The sequence below is a fragment of the Saimiri boliviensis genome, chromosome 17, assembly GCF_048565385.1.
Source record: "Saimiri boliviensis isolate mSaiBol1 chromosome 17, mSaiBol1.pri, whole genome shotgun sequence".
In the NCBI taxonomy this organism is placed as follows: domain Eukaryota; kingdom Metazoa; phylum Chordata; class Mammalia; order Primates; family Cebidae; genus Saimiri; species Saimiri boliviensis.
This window is the reverse complement of record NC_133465.1, coordinates 42,219,094-42,234,931: the sequence shown is the minus strand read 5'-3', so window position 1 is coordinate 42,234,931 and position 15,838 is coordinate 42,219,094. Positions and strand designations below refer to the sequence as shown.

The 15,838-nt window shown below is 48.6% G+C and overlaps 1 protein-coding gene across 1 annotated transcript in view; it reads right to left on the bottom strand.

Moving 5' to 3' along the window:
• Positions 1-8,860: 8,860 nt before the first annotated feature.
• The window catches only part of GNGT2 (G protein subunit gamma transducin 2), a 28,250-nt gene continuing 21,272 nt past the window's right edge, over positions 8,861-15,838 (bottom strand). The window contains exons 2-4 of the mRNA XM_039476707.2: positions 15,497-15,721; positions 13,637-13,736; positions 8,861-13,183 (exon numbers count right to left, since the gene is read on the bottom strand). Coding sequence (XP_039332641.1) covers positions 13,058-13,183; positions 13,637-13,720 — 210 coding nt within the window. The 5' untranslated portion in view covers positions 13,721-13,736; positions 15,497-15,721 and the 3' untranslated portion in view covers positions 8,861-13,057. The remainder of the gene's footprint in view (positions 13,184-13,636; positions 13,737-15,496; positions 15,722-15,838) is intronic.

The window sequence follows — 15,838 nt, the reverse complement described above, 5'->3', positions numbered from 1 at the left end:
GCCTGTAATCCCAGCTACTCAGGAGGCTGAGACAGGAGAATTGCCTGAACCCAGGAGGCGGAGGTTGCGGTGAGCTGAGATCGCGCCATTGCACTCCAGCCTGGGTAACAAGAGCGAAACTCCATCTCAAAAAAAAAAAAAAAAAAAAAAAAAAAGAATGTGGAATAGGCTGGGCATGGTGGCTCATGCCTGTATTCCCAGCACTTTAGGAGGCCGAGGCAGGCAGATCATGAGGTCAAGAGATTGAGACCATCCTGGCCAACACGGTGAAACCCCATCTCTACTAAAAAACACAAAAATTAGCTGGATGTGGTGGCACGTGCCTGTAGTCCCAGCTACTTGGGAGGCTGAGGCAGGAGCATTGCTTGAACCTGGGAGGCAGAGTTTGCAGTGGGCTCAGCTCACCACTGCACTCCAGCCTGGCCTCTGGCAACAGAGCAAGACTCTGTCTCAAAAAAAGAAAAGAAAAAGAAGTTTGTCCACCAAGGGGAAGTCAGGATAACAATTCTGTACTTTGGGCCAGTCAAACCACATTTGGAGGATTGAGATCAATTCTAGTTATCACACAGACATTGGTAAATTTAATCTGGTCACTAACTGGCTGGGTAATTTGGGTAAGTGATTTAAGTGTTCTGAGCCTCATATATATAGGATAATAATAGCACCTTTTGCATAGCAGTATTGTGAGAATTAGTAAAATAGAAATGAAAACTCCTTATATCTACATCTGATCCATAATATAATCAAGAATGGTAACTGCTAGAGAAACAACTAGAATAGTGAAGTCTATGGAAGCTCAGATACTTGAGAAACACAAATACTTATACCAGGAGGAAAATGAAACTCAGAGGGCACAAGATAACTTTCTTAATGTGGGAACTAGAAAAGTTCCTCTTCAAAGTTTTCTTTCTTGTTAAAGAACAATAATAATAAATATTAGAAATAATAGTCACAGCCAGGCACAGTGGCTCACGACTACGATCCCAGCACTTTGGGAGGCCAAGGCAGGCGGATCACGAGGTCAGGAGTTTGAGACCAGCCTGGCCAACATGGTAAAACCCCATCTCTACTAAAAATACAAAAATTAGCTAGGCATGGTGGCACATGCCTATAATCCCAGCTACTCCGGAGGCTGAGGCAGGAGAATTGCGTGAACTGGGACCCAAGAGGCGAATGTTGCAGTGAGCCAAGATCATGCCACTGCACTCCAGCCTGGGTGACAGAGCAAGACTCCGTTTCAAAAAAATAAATAGGCTGAGCGTGGTGGCTCATGCCTGTAATCCTAGCACTTTGGGAGGCTGAGGTGGGTAGATCACCTGAGGTCAGGAGTTCAAGATCAGCCTGGCCATCATGGTGAAACCCCATCTTTAAAAAAAAAAAAAAATAATAAATAAATAAATAAATAAATAATAGTCTCTTTTAAATACTTTCTTCAAAGGCTTCTTGCGAGTAGCTCTTTGTTAAACTCTATCCTATGTAGCTGTTAGAGATGCTCACAGGCACGTAGTACATTCTATGTCCTTGCACTTTAACCAAGATATTTGTGCTGGTCATGCTCACAGGCATGTCCCAGCTTACAGCCTATGCCTCTTCCTTATTTGGACTTCCTTTTTGTTCTCCATTGCTTTTACCTGCTTAGAAAAGTTTTAAGTTGTTAGCCAATCAAATTTTACTTTTAGATTGTGAGGTCTGGCTCCAGCCCGTGGAGATCAGACACAGCAGTAAGGATGACCCCAAATGTGTAAGGGATAAATATGTCTGCTTTTCCTTTGTTCGTTGTACTCTTGTGGCAAGATGGCTAACAAGAGCACCCTTTCTGCAGAAAGTAAAGACTGCCTTGCTGAGAGATCCTTTGTCTCAGTGCCGATTTTTCTTTGTGGCACCAAACATCTGTTTCCAACATTAGTTTATTTGCCTATTTTTTCCTAGTCTGGATTACAACAGAGGCAGAGAATGAGAACTCATGGGTGGAAGTTAGGGCGGTAAAGAGGATGAACTTTCTAACAACTTGAGCTGTCCATTGGCAGAAAATCACCCAGGGGGTTCTCCCTGATCCCTGCACAGACCAAATCAATTCACCAAGACCTCAGCATTATATTAAAGAAAGAGTTCAGTTGACATGAGTTCACTTCCCTACCACGTGGGAGATGGAGATATTACTCAAATTGGTCTTCCTGAAGGCTCAGAAGTTGGGGGTAGGGAATGGGCGCTGCTGACTGGTTAGGGATTAAATCATAGGGTGTGGAAATGGTCCTTCTGTGCTGAATCTGCCTCTGGGTGGGGCCGCAGGCTCAGCCGAGTCATGAATCACCGATCTAGATGGGGTCTGTCAGTTGCCAGAATGCATCTCAAAAGACCAAGCCTAGTTTTTACAATAGTGATGTTTTCTATGGGGTCAAATCACAAATCTTGTGACCTCTGGCCACATGACCCCTGAGCAGTAAAGGATTATACAAACTACACCTACATTTTTGGTCCCTGAACAAGGAGGATCTTAGTTTTAGGGAGGAACTATTATCATCCTTGCCAAACCAAATTCCTCCCGAGATCATGCCATTGCACTCCAGCCTGGGTAACAAGAGCGACACTCTGTCTCAAAAACAAAAACAAAAACAAAAACAAAAACAAAACAAAAACAAAAATGTCAGAAGCTGAGTGTGGTGGCTCATGCCTGTAATCCCAGCACTTTGGGAGACTGAAATGGGTGGATCACCTAGGGTCAGGAGTTCGAGACCAGCCTGGCCAACACAGTGAAATTTTTGTAAAAATACAAAATTTAGCCAGGTATGGTGGTGCTACCCTATAGTCCTAGCTCCTGGAGAGGATGAGGTGGGAGGATTGTTTAATCACGACACTACATTCCAGCTTGGGCAACAGAGTGAGACCTTGTCTCAAAAAAAAAAAAAAAAAAAAAAAGGAAAGAAAAGAAAAAAATATCAGAGTGTACTTTCGCATGTGTAAGGGTAAAGACTTTTTTAACATATTTAGTTTCAGGACAGGGTCTTGCTGTGTCACCCAGGTTGGAGTATAGTGGCCAACTGATCACAGCTTACTGCAGCTTCAACCTACGGGGCCCAAGTGATCCTCTTCCTTCAGTCTCCTGAGTCACTGGGACTACAGGAATGCATGACACTAAGCTCAGCTAATCTTTAAATTTTTTGTAAAGATGAGGTCTCACTACCTTGCCCAGGCTGGTCACAAATTCCCAGGCTCAAGTGATCCTCCCACCTAGGCTCCCCTGAAGTGCTGAGATGATCTGTATGAGCCACCACGCCTGGCCAAATGTTATTTTTGTTTAGTTTACTATTTTTTGTTTGTTTTTAAAAGGTTAATCAAGTGAAGTGGTGGGAGTGGAGTATATATTATTTCTTTTTTTTTTTTTTTTTTTTTTGAGACGGAGTTTCACTCTTGTTACCCAGGCTGGAGTGTGCAATGGCGCGATCTCGGCTCACCGCAACCTCCGCCTCCTGGGTTCAGGCAATTCTCCTGCCTCAGCCTCCTGAGTAGCTGGGATTACAGGCACATGCCACCATGCCCAGCTAATTTTTTGTATTTTTAATAGAGACGGGGTTTCACCACGTTGACCAGGATGGTCTCGATCTCTCGACCTCGTGATCCACCCGCCTCGGCCTCCCCAAGTGCTGGGATTACAGGCTTGAGCCACCGCGCCCGGCCATCTGACATTTTCTATGTAGTTTATTTTCTTGAAACTGATCGCAGTCTACTAACTTGATTCTAGAACCCACAGCTGGTAAAACACCTAGGCACTCACTACCATCCCAGCTAGCCTTCTCCTCCTAGCTGCAACTTCTCCGAGACCTCCCCCACATTTCCTTCTCTTTCATGCCCAGTAGCGTAGGCAGAACGTCTCTCTCCTCACAGCAGTCTGAAAGCCTCTTCCAGTGTTTTTATTCTGCTGAAGGGGCCTAGGGGGAAGGCATTTTCTGGAAGGGAGTATCTGTAGTACGTTGTCCCTGGCCAGAGTCAGCAGCAGAGGGCAGAGCACTGGCATCCGGGACTAGCCTGGGCACTTGGGCTGCTTGGTCCCAGGGTTGTCCATTCATCCCCTTTGTTTATTCATTTGAATGTGATGTAATGTGTGTACAGCACTTATCACACTGCCTAGCACCCAGTAAGCCTATACATTATTATTATTATTATTATTATTATTAGAGACGGAGTCTCCCTCTGGCACCAGGCTGGAGTACAGTGGTGTGATATCTTGGCTCACTGCAATCTCCGCCTCCCAGGTTCAAACGATTCTCCCGCCTCGACCTCCCGAGTAGCTGGGCCCACAGGCGTGGACCACAGGCGTGCACCACCACACCTGGCTAATTTTTTGTATTTTAGTAGAGACGGGTTTCACCATGTTGGCCAGGATGGTCTCAATCTCCTGTCCTCGTGATCCGCCTGCCTCAGCCTCCCAAAGTGCTGGGATTACAGGCGTGAGCCACTGTCCCCAGGAGTTTAAGACCAGCCTGGCCAATATGGTGAAACCCCATCACTATTAAAAATACAAAAATCAGCCGGGTGTGGTGGTGCATGCCTGTAATTCCAGCTACTTGGGAGACTGAGGCAGGAGAATCGATTGAACCTGGGAGGCGGAGGTTGCAGTGAGCCAAGATTGTGCCACTGCATTCCAGCCTGGGTGACAGAGTGAGACACTGTCTCAAAAAAAATAAATAAAGCTGGGCGTGGTGGCTCACGCCTGTAATCCCAGCACTTTGGGAGGCTGAGGCAGGTGGATCACCTGAGGTCATGAGTTTGAGACCAGCCTAACCAATACGGAGAAACCCCGTCTCTACTAAATATACAAAATTAGCTGGGCGTGGTGGCGCATGCCTGTAATCCTAGCTACTTGGCAGGCTGAGGCAGGAGAATCGCTTGAACCTGGGAGGCAGAAGTTGCGGTGGCCCGAGGTTGCACCACTGCACTCCAGCCTGGGCAACAAGAAGGAAACTCCGTCTCCAAAAATAAACAAACAAACTAAATAAATAAATAAAATAAAAGACTTTCCCCCTGCCTTCAAGGAACTTGAAATCTTTACCAATAAATCAGACTAAAGTACAGTGTAAAATGAAAAGCAAGGCTCAGGAGTACATGTGGACGAAATGTAACCGAAATCCAACCAGGTAAGGTAAGAAAAGAAATCCAGACAAAAGCTCAGAATAGCATGGGAGTACTACCATTTGTGTAGAAAAGGGAGAACTTACATGTTTTGGCTTGTGCATGCATAAAATATCTCTGCAAGGCTGCGTGAGAAACTGGAAACATTGATTTCTCCAGGAATGAAACCAGGGAGAGAAAAGGAGGTTCACTGTTCACTGTATACCCTTTCCCACCTCTTGAATTTTTGAACCCCCTAATTTTTAATTACCTCTTCATTCAGTCACAAAGTCTCTAGGGGCTCAAGGAGCCAGAGGAAGCTTAAAGTGATATTTAAACCTACTTGCGACTTACTCTCCGGATTAGCTAGATGAAGAAGCCGTAGCAGGCTGGGGGTGTTTCACGTCCTGCATGAACTGGTCAAGGAATAAAAGAAGCTTCATATTGAAGCGTGGAGCCCAGGGCACCAGGGTAGGGGTTGGGGGTGAGTAGGAGGCAGAGCTAAGGCCCCAGAGGTAATAAGGGCCCCTCATATGGAAGGGCCTTGGTGGTCCTGGTGCCCAGGAGTGAAAAAGGGCATTAAGCTAGGGAGCTACAGAAAACCCACTAGCAGCCGAGGGCAGAGTGGGCTGCAGCTGGGCTAGGAAGGCGGGGAGTTCCGCAGGAGGCTGTGGAATCATCAGGGTAAAAGGTGACTGGGCTTTAACTGAGGACCAGGCAGAGGGAGTAAAGCGATAAACAGATGAACATGTGAGAGCTTTAGAAGGTGGCTCCACCAGGAATTAGCTTGGTTAGGAATTAGCGTGATTAGATGGGCTGCGGGGCTGAACAGGGGAGCGGTAAGACGGTGCACGGTTCTTCCTTCTCTCCTCTCCCAGCTTCCCTGGTCCCTGCTTCCTCAGCCCTGATGCCACAGGCGATGAGTCACCCACCTCTCCCATTTCCGTGGTCTGGTAGAGAATAAGAAAATCAGACGGGCCAAGGGGACATTGAGTAAGTACTCTAAAGTCGCCTCCCTGCCCCTCTCCTGCCCCAGCTTCTGACAGAAATGAGGGAGGAGGGAGAGGAGGGCAGGGAGCAAGATCTTTCTGGTGCTTAATTCAAACCCCACCTGCAACTCTGCCCTTGCATGAATGTCCTGCCTCCTCCATCAGACCAGGGCCTCTGTTTCCCCACACAGGACCAGCCGTGGGATGTGCGGAGCCCAGTGTAAAATGAAAATGTGCAGCCTTTGTTCAAAAATTAGTACGAATTTCAAGATGGGACAGTAGAGTGTTAAACCCAGCATGTGCCCTTCTAATCAGGGACCCTGTGTGACAGCAGAGGTCGAATGCCCATAAAGCTAGTTCTGTCCTCCAGGCCTCAAGGTCAAGTAGGGAATTGGGTGGGGCTGGGAGGCAAGAGGCTGTGACTTACTTTTCCGGGGATGCTGAGGTCATGGTGGGGTAATCCCTGTCCCCACCTCACTCCTTGCTGGCTTCATGGGTAAGATCCGGAAGGCCCAAGGGTGGGAGGGGCTGGGCTGCCTGACCCACTAGGAAGGATTTCGAGCTGCCGTCAGCTCCTGGAGCTGAGGCCACATTAGCCAGTCAGCTGTTCCCCCGTCCCCACCTTCTAAGGCTGAGGAATCCCATCCTGGAGTCTTTGGTGCAGTGTGGAAAGAGGGTGATATAGAATTTGAAACTTGAGAATGATTCAGGGCCATGTTACTTGACCAGGAAATCAAGGAGTTCAAGAGTATTCCCTCCCACGTACTCCCTTTTGCTGGCTTGACATCCTTTTACTGCAGTTTCTGCTGGCGGCCTCACTCCTCTGACCCTCTGCGCTTGGTCCTCTTCACACCCGTCTTCCCTCACCCTAGCCTGAGTTCCTGGAGTTCCTCCAAGCTCTATTCTTGGCCCTCCTCTCAATCCACACAGTTCTCTTGGTCAGTCTCGCCCACTTTTATTGTATCTGCTACTACCTCGCAGTGATCCCCCACAGGGGCGCAAAATGGGGAGAAGCCTATGGAGTCACATGGAATCACCTGGTGGGGAGGGCTTTCCAACTGGTGACACCACCGTTCACCCAGTCATCCATGGAAGCAACTGGAAGTCATCCTTGATAATTTCTTCTCCAGCCTTCCAACATTCAATCAATCTCTAGGTCCTGAAAATTCTACTTCACTCCCGCTCCAGTTCATCTCCTCTCCGTTCTCACCCGTCCTCCCCAATTCAGTTCCTAATCATGTCAAGTGGCTGGGTCGTAGTGATTCTCTCCTTTCTCTGGAAACTGACCTGAGAGTGGCCCTGAAAGTCAGCAGAGAAAGGAATTTCTTCCTGTCTGATTCTTGGGAAGCAATTAAGGTTTGAGTCAGATAATCAAGATCTTGGAGCATTGCCGCGCGTGGTGGCTCGCGCCTGTAATCCCAGCACTTTGCAAGGCCGAGGCGGGCGGATCACCTGAGATCAGGAGTTCGAGGCCAGCTTGACCGACATGGTGGAACCCCGTCTCTAAAAAAAAAATTAATTAATTAAAAAGTGTAAAAAAGGCCGGGCGCGGTGGCTCATGCCTGTAATCCCAGCACTTTGGGAGGCTGAGGTGGGTGGATCACAAGGTCAGGAGATCGAGACCATCCTAGTCACGTGGTGAAACCCTGCCTCTACTAAAAATACAAAAAATTAGCTGGGCATGGTGGCGTGTGCCTGTAATCACAGCTACTCAGGAGGCTGAGGCAGGAGAATTGCCTGAACCCAGGAGGCGGAGGCTGCGGTGAGCCGAGATCGCGCCATTGCACTCCAGCCTGGGTAACAAGAGTGAAACTCCGTCTCAAAAAATAAATAAATAAATAAATAAAAAGTGTTTAAAAAACAAAAAAAAAAAAAGAAGGCCGGGCGCGGTGGCTCAAGCCTGTAATCCCAGCACTTTGGGAGGCCGAGGCGGGTGGATCACGAGGTCAAGAGAACGAGACCAGCCTGGTCAACATGGTGAAACCCCGTCTCTACTAAAAATACAAAAAATTAGCTGGGCATGGTGGCGCGTGCCTGTAATCCCAGCTACTCAGGAGGCTGAGGCAGGAGAATTGCCTGAACCCAGGAGGCGGAGGTTGCGGTGAGCCGAGATCGTGCCATTGCACACTCCAGCCTGGGTAACAAGAGTGAAACTCCGTCTCAAAAAAAACAAAAAAACAAAAAAAGATCTTGGAGCATAAGTGAATTGAAGACAAGGAGATCTGGGGAGAGCTTTGTGGCTGGACCTCTTTGGGTGAGCCTGGAAACTGAAAATATATGTCACTAACAGGTTTACCAGAAGGCTCCCTGCAGAAGGGGATCTTCACAAGCCACAGACGGGATGACCAAGGGGCTGTCTAGGGCTCAGGAAACAAAGCAGTCAGAGAAGCAGGAATAGAGGCCCTGCCTGGGTGGAACAGCATGGACTTCTCTTCATCAAGGCCAGGGTAGCTCCACTACCGCCCAGGGAGCTGGCAATGGTGAAACCCTGAGCCCCTCATACAGTACCAGACCTCAGTGCAACCATCCAGTTTTCTGGTGGCAGTAACTGTCCTCACTGGACTAGGTACTTATTCAGGAATTGAGTTTGCATTCCCTGCCAACACCACCATCTATGGACTCATGGTGCCCTAGACCAGGCTAACTCCAACCAAGAAGCTCTTCCCAGCAAAAGAAGTAAGGCATTAAACGTAATGTGGGTCTTGGAACAGAAACATGGCGTTAGTGAAAAAGCAAGGAAAATCCAAATAAAGTCTGGAGTTCAGTTAACGGTGTTATGCCAATGTTAATTTTTTAATTTTAAAAGTAACATGGTTAGGAAGATGTTAACATTAGGGGAAGCTGGGTTAAGGGTTTATGGGAACTCTCTGTACTAACTTTGCAACTCCTCTGTAAATCTAAAATTCTTCAAACTAAAACTACTGAAGAAACAAAACAAACAAACAAACAAAAAAAAACAAGGCTGGGGCTAATGTCAACAGGGTTTGCTGATCTCACCATGTGTCTGTTACCTAGAAGCAAGTGGCTTTACAGAGTGACAGGCTGGTCTAGTAAAGACCCAGGGTGGTGCCAGGTTGGTGGACACCACTTTGCAAAGACTAAGTGTTGTCAAAAAGGTTGCTGGCTGTACTAGGAATGGAACCAGAAGAAATTCACCGTGTTTTCCTTTCGTGGCTAAACAACTCACAGGTCTATAGGCTAGAGGGGGGAAAGGATGGTTCAGATGGCATCAATGACCCGCTCTCAGAATGATCATTCTTGTCCTCCTAATTGATAGTGTGAAGGTCTGGGTATGCAAGAAAGGAATGCTGCCACAGGGCACAATGTCGTAATCCTTTTAGAAGCTGAGATTTCTACCCTGCTGTTTGAGGCTCCCTATGGCATTAGGAGAAGACAGAAAAGGGGGTCAGAGTGTCAGGCTGATGACCAACCTTGAGACTCAGGGAGTCCTGTGATTGTTGCCACACCTCAGGGTGGCCAGGAAAGGTACGAGAGGAACCAGAGAACACTTGGGTCACATTCCCCTGCGGAATAGTGGGCTAAGAAACTGCAACTCTTAGCCAGGCGTGGTGACTCACACCTGTAATCCTAGCACTTTGGGAGGCTGAGGTGGACAGATTACAAGGTCAGGTGTTCGAGACCAGCCTGGCCAACATGGTGAAACCCCATCTCTACTAAAAACACAAAAAAATTAGCCAGGCATGATGGCTCATGCCTGTAATCCCAGCTACTTAGAAGGCTGAGGCAGGAGAATTACTTGAACCCAGGAAGCAGAGGTTGCAGTGAGCTGAGATCGTGCCATTGCACTCCAGCCTGGGCGACAGAGCAGCTCCTCCATCTCAAAGAGAAAGAAAGAAATAAAAGAAACTGCTACTCTAATCAGAGACCCACCAAGGGTACAAGAGCCTCAGGAACAGAGGTTAGAGTCACTGCTCTGGACCCAGAACCCCAACAGTGAAAGTCTGCCTGAAGACAGGAGAACACGGGTCAGGCAGGCGGAAGAAGGAAGCTGTAGCCACATGGCCGACGGCCGCATGACTCATGCTCCCATCTTTTTTCTCCTTTCTCACTGCTGGAGTCCTATGGAATATTTACCTTTCCCCGTTTTTTGAAGAAAGAATTACTGTCTTTCAATATTTTCTCTTTCTCATTTCTCATCTTTTCCTTCTCAGAGTATAGGGAGAGTGGTTGAATTGACACTAGCTTGCAGAATGGTGAGATGGAGTCAGGATGGGACTGGGAATTGGAGAGATCCTGGATTTTGACCACAGAGGCCCTGCGACCTCACCCTCAGCATTTGGGATGTGACCTCCTAGGGAAGGGAGGCTGCAGCTCTAGTATGCAGGATGACTGTATTAGATTAGGCTCGTTTTCAGAGACTTGCTTTCATTTCTACCTAGTAAACCCTACAGGCCAGAAGCTTGGATGCCATCCTTCACAACTCATTCTCCTTCACTCATAACTCAAAGAAATGTCAAGATCTGAGTTCCCAAAGAACTCACCAACTTGCCTACTGGCCCCCCAGACTCATGGCCACTGCCCTAGTTCGGGCCTTCCTCGCTTCACCCCTGATGGAACAATCACCTCCTTAATTGCTTTTCTGCCTTCACTCTCCCCCTGTTCAATATTGTTTTTTGTTTTTTTGAGACAGTCTCACTCTATCGCCAGGCTGGAGTGCAGTGGCGGGATCCCAGCTCACTGCAACTGCCGTTTTCCAGTTTCAAGCAATTCTCCTGCCTCAGCCTACCGAGTAGCTGGGACTACAGGCACGCACCACCACGCCCGGCTAATTTTTTGTACTTTTATTGGAGACAGTGTTTCACCATGTCGGCCAGGATGGACTTGATCTCTTGACTTCGTGATCTGCCCACCCCGGCCTCCTAAAGTGCTAGGATGACAGGTGTGAGCCACCAAGCCCAGCCCCCTGTTCGATATTGTAAAAAGCAAATTTCCAGCCAGGCTTGGTGGCTCACGCGTATAATCCCAGCACTTTGGGAGACCAAGGCAGGAGGATCACTTGAGGCCAGGAGTTCGAGACCAGCCTGTGCAATATAGTGAGACGCTGTCTCTACAAAAAAATGTTAAGGCTGGGCACGATGGCTCATGCCTGTAATCCTAGCACTTCGGGAGGCAGAGGCAGGTGGATCATGAGGTCAGGAGATTGAGACCGTCCTGGCCATGGTGAAACCCCGTCTCTACTAAAATACAAAAAATTAGCCAGGCTTGGTGGTGCACACCTGTAGTCCCAGCTACTCAGGAGTCTGAGGCAGGGGAATCTCTTGAATCTGGGAGACAGAGGTTGCAGTGAGCTGAGATCATGCCACTGCACTCCAGCCTGGAGAAAGAGCAAGACTCAGTCTCAAAAAAATTTTTTTTTCTTAAATGAGCCAACCGTGGTAGTGTACACCTGTAGTTCCAGCTACTCGGGAGGCTGAGGTGGGAGGCTTGCTTTAGCCCAGGAAGCAGAGGCTGCTGTGAGCCACGATCATGTCACTGCACTCCAACCTGGGTGACAGAGCAAGACCCTGTCACCCATCCCCCCAAAAAGAAAATTTCCTTCTAACATTACCAAGTCAATCCTAGCAAATAAGTTTGTTTAGTTCAGCAAGCAAGACCCCTCTGGTCACCTCCAAGCCCTCTCTAGCAGCAGATCCTAAGGATCTAGACCTCTTGACATCCCACTCCAACCTGATTGGCGCCCCCATCCAAACCATGGTCCTTTCTCCTATGTATGCCTCTGTTTATACTGGCTCATCAAGTAGAAGTGCCATCCATCCACCCATTGACAACTTAACCCTTTAGAACTCAGCTCCAGATATCATCTTCTAAAGGCCTTTCCTGTCTTCCTTCCCAGAACTCAACGCACCCCTTCAGCAGGATGAGGTAGCCCTCCTATGGGATTCCATCAGATCCCTCGCAGACCTCCCTGACGCTGCACTGAGTGCCTTGTATCATGAGTGCTGGTTTGTCTGTGGCTCCATCAGACAGTCCTTTCCTTGCTGGCAAGGCCCAGGAATCAGTCTCATCCATCACTGCATCCCCAGGCTTTAGCAGGAGCCAGCTTCCCTTCTGCTAATCAGAATCTGCTTAAATACTGTCCTAGGCTTCCTATTGCCCTTAGGATGAAGAAGAAAGTTCCTAACTGAGCTCACAGAAAGGTCCTTCAAGACTTGACCCCAATCTCTAGCCTCATGCTTTCCAGCCCCCATTCTGCGCCCCTCTGTGGCATTTACATTGACCTTGCTCACTGCCCTGAATGTCTCTCTGCTGTGTGTTCCCACGCCACCCTTGACTCTCCCCATTGTAGCGTTTTATGGACTTAATTGTAAATCTTTTCATGTCTTCTCCACTAAATCCCATGGAGATGGGAGCCACGTTCGTCTTACTCACTCTTCCATCCATAGTGCCCAGCACTAACAGGCTACTCAGCAATATTAAACAAAACATGAAATCATAACTTCATAAACTCTTGTTGTCGCCAGGCCATCTGGGGTGATCTAAATGATTAGGAGCAGGACCACAGGGTAGGACATGAGATGGGGGGACAGGACCCCCCAACACTGGCCCCCAGCCCAAACTACTCTGGCGTGGAAATGCATTTTTCCTAGGGAGAGAGTGGAGGAAAAAGGCGGAGGGGCCCTAAGGAGGTGTAAGTGCTTCCCAAGGACTGCCCTCTGAGGATCGCAGGCTCCGCACACCCCACCACCCATGGGACCAACCGCTCAGCCAGTCACACTGTCCTCAGAGTTCCCAGCAAGGTCAGCAGAGACCCAGCAGGTGGGGGAAATCATGGGAGAAAAGAGTTGAAGGTGGGAGTGGGGAATGATTCACAGTGCATTTGTTCAGGGGTCTTTACTCATTCTGCGATGAAGAGAAGGTGACAGTTCACTGGCTCCCTGGGGGTCTAGGAGACTTGGGCTCGGCTCAACAGGGACAGACACTCAGGGTGGGGCTCCATGCCATCAGCTTATCAGACAGCCGCCTTTCTCCTTGAAGGGATTCTTGTCTTCAGGGATGCCTTTGATAAAAGGGTCGTTTCCTGCTTGGGCCTCCACATACTCCTTGATTTCCTTTCCCGCTTTGGAAACCTGTGAGAACACAGAAAATGCTTACGGTGCTTGTTACTTTCTCTGAATCCATGATTTGGTCAGCTGGGAAAACAGGCTTCCAGGCAGGGTGGAGACAGTGGCCGAACAGGAGAAAGACACAGGGGACAGACAGGTGTTTGGAGTGTGGGTTCCTGGACCTGACTCACAACATTGACCTTGACCTTCGTGGGATGCTTGGCCAGGACCAGCCCAGACAAGGGGCTGGACGTGCTGAGCTCTCCAAGGCCCCGAGGCTCTCTCCTGTGCTCACGGAGGCTGGCACCTTCACGGGATCAACTCCAGCCTTTCTCTGCATCCTCCCCCATCCCAGAGGCAACTCCTGCTGCTTCTGCGGCCCTGGAACAGTCCCACCACCCTTTCTGGTCACTTCCTCCTTCCCAGAACTCATCAGGAACAGGAAGGGAAGAGCAGGGACTGGGCGACGAGGCTCACCGGAATTCTTGTGTTTTTCACTTCCTTCTTCAGCTGCTCGACCTCCATCTTCAACAGGTCCTTCTCGCTGAGATCCTGGGCCATCCTGCCCTAGACAGATCTGATCCCGGAAAGGATTCAGCAGCCAGGATCGTAAATCCCATCAGCTCTTCCAGCTCCCTCCACACCTCGACTTCTAGCCTCTTCCCTGCCATATCCCTCAGTTCAGGCCCCTCATGATTCCACAGATATTCACTCCATCTCTGTACGTCCTGTGTCTTCATGAGTCTGGGCTGAGGAGGGGAGGAAGCTCCCAGTCTGATGGGGGAGGCACAATTTTTGCCTTTGGATTGTTTGTCTATGAAGGAAATTTAAATTGTCTGTCTTCAGAGACCTCTGTCTACAGAGGAAACAGAGGAGGAAGAAAAAGGATGGGGCAGCTTCCTTTCAGTGAGGAAGATCTGGGAAGCAACATTATTGTTTCATATAGTGACTCAGGGAGTTTTTCTTTTTCTCCAGGTCCAGCAGGGGAGAGTATACAATAATGGTCAGGAGAAGGAGGTCTTGGCTGGGCACGATGAGTCACCCCTGTAATCCCAGCACTTTGGGAAGCCAAGGTGGGAGGATCGCTTGAGCCCAGGAGTTCAAGATCTGCCTGGCCAACACGGTGAAACCTCATCTTGACAAAAGATAGAAAAATGAGCTGGGCGTGGTGGTGAGTGCCTGTAATCCCAGCTATTCGGGAGGCTGAGGTACGAGAATCGCTTGAACCCGAAGGTTGCAGTGAGCCGAGCTCATGCCACTGCACTTCAGCCTGGGTGACAGAGCTAGATTCTGTCTCAAAAAGATTAAAAAAAAAAAAAAAATGCCGGTCTCAGTGGCTCACACTTGTAATCTCAGCACTTTGGGAGGCCAAGACAGGTGGATTCTGTCTATAGAGGAAATTTAAATTATCTGTCTTCAGAGACATCCTTAGGTCAGGGGTTCCTGACCAACCTGGCCAACATGGTAAAACCCCGTCTCTGCTAAAAATACAAAAATTAGGCAGGGATGGTGGCTCGTGCCTGTAGTCCCAGTTACTCAGGAGGCTGATGCAGGACAATTGATTGAACCCAGGAGGGGGAGGTTGTAGTGAGCCGAGATTGCGCCACTGCACTCCAGCCTGGGTGACAAGAATGAGACTCATCTCAAAAAAAAAAAAGAGAGAGAGAGAGAGAAGGGTTTCTGGAGCTTGCCAGACTCCAACTCTAATCCCAGCTCTGTGCTTCCCACCTTAATGTGGCTTAGGGAAGTCACTCAACCTCCTTGAGTATTCGTCTTCCCAGCTGCAAAATGGGTATTAAAAAACCTACCTCAGGCCGGGCGCGGTGGCTCAAGCCTGTAATCCCAGCACTTTGGGAGGCCGAGGCGGGTGGCTCACAAGGTCAAGAGATCGAGACCATCTTGGTCAACATGGTGAAACCCCGTCTCTACTAAAAATACAAAAAAAATAGCTGGGCATGGTGGTGCGTGCCTGTAATCCCAGCTACTCAGGAGGCTGAGGCAGGAGAATTGCCTGAACCCAGGAGGCGGAGGTTGCGGTGAGCCGAGATCGCACCATTGCACTCCAGCCTGGGTAACAAGAGCGAAACTCCGTCTCAAAAAAAAAAAAAAAAAAAAAAAAAAAAACCTACCTCATACAATTATTATAGGTCCTAAGAAAATAATGCATATAAAATATTATAATATACTACCTGGCACATAATGAACACTTAATACATTTATTATTGTCACTAATAATGCTATTGTCATTATGATCACTGCAGGGTTATCAGGAAGGCCTGCCTGGTGCCTAACCTCTGAGAGTAGATCCCAGCCCAGTGCAACCTCAGCCCCTCTCACCTGCCACAGAAGAGCACGGTCTCCAAGTTGCTTGTCCTGAACTCAGGTAAGATCGTGTTTGAGCTTCCTAGTTATTCATCAGCTGAAAATCTTCAGATAAAGCAGATGGCCTGGAAACCAAAATCTCTGATGCCTAAGCTGATCATAGGCTCAAAGTTCTAAGCCCATCACCTGGCTGAGCCTTCAAGCCCTCACTGCCGCAGAGCAGAGAGACGGACATTCTCCCTACAAAAACAAATTAGAAAACAGAAAACACCTTCTCACCACCTTGCCCTGCATTAGCCTCACTCTTTTGGTGACCTCACTAGCTTAGCGCCCCCAGCGCTTCTATATCCCCACCTC